The following is a 5,129-nucleotide window of genomic DNA, read 5'->3' as shown; positions in this document are numbered from 1 at the left end:
TTTGTTTATGGCTACATATATAAAAAATGGAGGGATTAAAAGCAAAAAGATGTAAAAAATACAAAAAAAAAATGAAGATTTTAGCATCAACCCAAGACGCGCTCAGCGCGCGCTAAGTGCAAAAACAGGCACCTACGCTAAGCGAGTAGAGCGCGCTAAGCGCGAGTACGCAGACCCAAGTCCATTCTAGCAACTATAAAAAGGGAGTCAAGCCAAAGGGAAAAGACACACCGAGTCTCAGAGCACTCTCGTACATACCCAAAGCCTGAGAACTCTTCCTTAGGGAATTCTCTTCTCTCTCATTATTCTTTTTATTCCCTTCTTCCATCCCTTCTCCTCCACCAATTCTTATACCCCTATTTCAGTGTAAGACCCTCAATGATCATAAGAGGCTAAACCCCTAGTTAGGGCCTGACAGGCCTAAAAAACCAAGAGATGTATGATGTACTCCATATTTATCAATGCGACAGGTGTTTTCTATGCTATTGTCTTTTCTTATTTATATTTCATGCATTACTCATCTTTACATTATGTTAGGGGTTAGATGTTCAACAGAAGGTAACTCTTAATAAAAGTATAAAGAAAATATGCATGTATCAGTTTTAGGGGTTAGACGTTCGACAGAGAATAACTTCTAATAGAACAAAAAGAAAAGATATCATAATGAAATCATTGTTAGACATAGAATGATAACATTATGGCCATGCATTAAAGCACGCATCTAGAATCAAAACTTCATGCATTTTATCTATTAAATCTTTGCAAAGGCATTTGGGAGATAGGTAGGTAAAATAGGCTTGTCATCGTAAGGCATCAGGTGCAAGTAATTGAATAGATGTGGGTAGGATAAATTCACCTAATTGATAAAGAAAAATCCAAAAATCATACATCTTAGACAAACAAGACATGTTAGGTCCTAACATTCTCATTCTATTGAATTCTCTAATTAATTATTTTACTTTCTATTATTTTCTCTACCATTAGTTGTTATCTATTACTATTCTTTTACTTATTTTACACCACTCTTTATTTCTTCCCTTATGAATTGAAAATTATACAATAAAAGTACAAAATAAAATTCTTGTGGAGTTAGACACTCGAATTTTCGAGTTTTATCACTTAAACATTTGATGCACTTACCAAACGAGTTACCAGTTGCTTTCTTTTGTTGTCATTGTCATAGGTAAAACCCTAGCAGAGGATCGTTGTGCCGTGAAATAATAACCGTTTTAAATTCTATTCAATTGCTTATCTCCAAAGATACTTTCAATGAGTATTTAGACATTAATAGCTAGCCCCAAATTTTTAAACAGTAATACATGTGTGGGCGTATGCGAGTGTATATGTGTACATGTGTGCTAGCCTCAAATTCTTAAACAAGTATTCATAATATATATTGTATATTAAGTTAGAATATGAAGCCGTGTGTATGTGTGTTCACACACATGTGCATGTGTTATGTGTTATGTGTTATGTGTTATGTGTATGTACGTGTATATAAACAAGAAAGCATGCGTGATAGTGTACGAAGTTGTTATATTCTTAAACAGTACATATTCATAAGACATATTATATATTTAGTTAAAATTAGACAAGGTGATATATTTAAGTCTAGAGAATAAAGCATCCGGATACTGAAATGGAAAAATATAATAAGTGAAACGTTCTTTTAATAACCTATAACATATTTTGATGTGATTTTGGGAATTTTCGACAAATTGCATATCATTATAATATAATTAGCTTATTTGCACATATAATATTACCTTACGCTTCATATATTTGATTAAAAATATTATCAAATCGGTTCGCTAGAGAATTATATATATATATATATATATATATATATATATATATATATATATATATATATATTACTGTATCAAATTCATAAAGTAAAGTAAAATTTATATGATCAATGATGATTAAACAATAAATTTAGAATAATTTATTCAACCAAAAAATATTTAATGACACAAATTTTTCAGAGATGAAATTAAATATGAAATTATGGCACAACTTCTATATTTTTTTATTAAATTAAGTAACTGTAATCATAAATACCGAAACCAATAATCAAGCATTTTTTATTGAAAGGCAAAGAGAGTTGCAGCAGATAATATTAGTAGCATGAAAATGTTCTGATCGAGAAACAAATTCAAAAGCCAAGAAAACATATAGTATAGATTATTTATAATCAAAGTTAAACGTATTCATTGTATTACAACGTAACACAACATGAATTTGATAGACAAAATGTAAATTTGTTGAATCATTTGTATTGCATTTTGCCATTTGGGGGTAATAGTTTAATTTTAACTGCAATTAATGAATCTGCATACATGTAAAATATTACGTGCGTATAGCCGTATAGAAGACCACAAAGACTTAAAAAATAGACCATGGAAGTCTCAGACCTATCACCAATGGAGGGTTGATATATACAGTATAAAACTTCATTTAAAAAGACGCAGCGCAGCACAATTAATTGCAAAGGGCGACGGGCGTTTCGCTGGTGTGAAACCGAAGTGCCAGCAAGGTGAGAAAGGAAAATGGACTAGATTTTTTATGTTGAATAAATTTTAATATGTTTATATATTTTCATTTGAAAAGTAATAAAAAAATAATAGTAATTCTTTTCTCTATATATCAAAAAGTGGTAAAAAGATAATTCCCACTGCTCTTACAATTCATTAAATAGTTTCCTTAATTCTTTCATAAAAAATTTAACTAGTTGTTAATTTTTTTAATATTAAGCATATATTGTTTTGTTTAATTTGTAAAGGAATATTAAAAAGAAATTACAATAAGATATAGCAAAACCCATGCTAAAAAGTAAAAACACAACATATATTCAACTCCAGTTATTATGGTAGATAAGATAAGCTAACATAATCGTAGTTAATTATAGATGTACTTGTAATGTACACTTTGCTTGTATTGAGGGAGTTACCTTCCTACTGGGGGGCCTAGAAAAGTAGTTCAATTTTGCAAGAACTCTAATAAAGTTTAATTCACACACGCACGCATACTCTTATTTTTTTTTTTCAAAGACCCTTTGTGGTTGATTTGGTTACATGAATTTTGTTCCGACCTCAAGTCCGCTACATCGTTAGGATCGTCAATTAGAACAACCCTTCTGTACTTTCCTCGAGTGACATGTTCATTAGATCTTCATTGCATTGAGGTGCAGCATCATCAAAGAGCCAATTCTCCAGCAACATGAGAGGGACTTGTGTCTCTTGAGGCTCTTGGTACTGTGGCTTGCTCTCACCCAAGTTGGTGTTTTCTTCAGATTGAGAAGAGCGTTCAGAGTTGAAGCTCCACAAGGAGTCAAGGGCATACTCCTGTGTGCATGTGATTGTGCTTTGTGTTCCCTCACTAGAACTAGACCCTGTGGTTATTACCATGTTATTATTGCTGAAGGGTTTTGTCTCCATTGTTGTTGTCGTCGTGGTCGCCATATTTGGTGATTTCTTCATCCAATTCTCCAACAATCTGGCTATGTTTTCTGTGCTTGATGCATACAAGGATGTTGTTTGGTTTGGTGTTGTTGTTGTTGTGGGGTGGTGGTGTGAAGAAGTGGAGGGTAATTTGGTCTCTGGGAAAATTTGGGTTGGTTTGTCAAGAGATAGGGCCTCACATAAGGCTTGTTTGGCCATGTGGATATCTGTTTGAAGTCTTCTTTCCCATTGACCCTTTATTTGTGAATTGTTAGAAGAGTTTGATTTGTCATCATTATTATCATCATCACTACCACCCCCAATTTGCATCTTCTTCAGCTTCTTCTTCAAATGGGTGTTCCAATAGTTCTTTATGTCATTGTCTGTCCTTTGTGGAAGGTAGGAAGCTATAGCAGCCCATCTGCACCCATTTACACACGTCACAAACTTCATCAACAACATCGATTATTATCAAATTAAACCAAACAAACAGATCCTAAATTTTTATTTTTTTTTCCATTTTATACACACAATTCATTTATTTGTAAATTTAATGAATCAAAACTCAAAAATCAAAAGCTTTTACATTATTAGAAACTGACTTGTATACCCTTAAATTTTTCTAGAGCAAACATCGTACCCCTGAATAATTTAGGCTTTAAGATAACAAATTAAATATATTTGGACAAGGTGGTACCTGTTACCCAAAAGAGCTTGGAGGTGGATTATCATTTTCTCTTCATGATCGGTGAAATTGCCTCGTTTGATACCAGGTCGGAGATAGTTGGTCCATCTGAGTCTGCAGCTTTTGCTGCATCTCATCAAACCTGAAAAACCAAAAAACAAAATTAATGGAATCATATACTACATCATACATACATGTACTGTCCCTCACCGATTTATTAAACAATTAATAAACGGTGCCCAGCTGCACAAAATTATGAAAACCCAACAAATAAATGAAGAAATTAAATCAAAACCATATGTTAAATTTAAGGTTGAATTTTTATTACCTGTGTTACTGGGAACCGATCTCCAATTTCCGGGTCCATGTTCTTGAATGTAAGAGACCAAGATGATGTCTTCCTCAGGAGTCCAAGGCCCTTTCTTAATCCCAATTTTATCACAGCAAGGTGGTCTTCCCATTTTGTACACCCCAAAATAAAAATAAAATAAAAATGGTATATCTAAGCCAGTTATAGCTATTAGCTATAGCAACTTAATTCTATAATTTCTCTTTTGTTTTTCTTCTTCTGGGTTGAAGAGATTTGATCCCTTTGGGCTCCTCAATTGAGAGAATTATGATGATGCAGAGACAAGGTTCTGCAACTGGGGCTATGTTGTCTATTTTCCATGAGGCAGATACATATATATATAGAGAGAAGAGAATTAGAGGAAATAGAAGATTAATGGTTGATTCGCTGACTAGCTAGAGAGAAAAAATGAGGTAAGTAAATGAAGAAAGAAAGAAAAAAAAAAAAAAGGAGTCAAAACAGACAAGAAAGGCATTTACTCGTGCATTGCAAAAAGTCAGCTATGCGTCCACCCCTTCACTCTCTTTCTACATTAACCTTTCACACAAATCCGTGCTGCAGCATTCATTATTGTTATTATGGGAACAGTGGAAACACCCAGAAGCAAAGCAAATCCCGGAGGAAAAATAGGTGTTTTACAATCCAAAAACAA

General features: G+C 33.1%; 1 protein-coding gene across 1 annotated transcript; it reads right to left on the bottom strand.

Annotated features, from left to right (window-relative positions):
• Positions 1 to 2,829: 2,829 nt before the first annotated feature.
• LOC114416546 (myb-related protein 306-like) lies at positions 2,830 to 4,869 on the bottom strand. Its single transcript, XM_028381450.1, has 3 exons — positions 4,457 to 4,869; positions 4,141 to 4,270; positions 2,830 to 3,864 (listed from the first exon to the last, which is right to left on the bottom strand). Exons 1-3 carry the CDS (start codon positions 4,587 to 4,589, stop codon positions 3,126 to 3,128), a joined length of 1,002 nt encoding a protein of 333 aa, XP_028237251.1. The 5' UTR covers positions 4,590 to 4,869; the 3' UTR covers positions 2,830 to 3,125.
• Between the last annotated feature and the right edge of the window lie 260 nt (positions 4,870 to 5,129).

Source organism: Glycine soja, chromosome 6, assembly GCF_004193775.1.
Source record: "Glycine soja cultivar W05 chromosome 6, ASM419377v2, whole genome shotgun sequence".
In the NCBI taxonomy this organism is placed as follows: domain Eukaryota; kingdom Viridiplantae; phylum Streptophyta; class Magnoliopsida; order Fabales; family Fabaceae; genus Glycine; species Glycine soja.
Note: the sequence above shows the minus strand (reverse complement) of the source record. Positions and strands in the feature narration are given on the sequence as shown.

Bases quoted from the DNA above. Each gene is read 5' to 3' on its own strand.
- LOC114416546 (XM_028381450.1), bottom strand. From the start codon at position 4,589: ATGGGAAGACCACCTTGCTGTGATAAAATTGGGATTAAGAAAGGGCCT. The intron at 4,271-4,456 runs GTAATAAAAATT...TTGGTTTTTCAG, and splicing joins ATCGGTTCCCAGTAACACAG to GTTTGATGAGATGCAGCAAA. The intron at 3,865-4,140 runs GTACCACCTTGT...AAATGGGTGCAG, and splicing joins CAAGCTCTTTTGGGTAACAG to ATGGGCTGCTATAGCTTCCT.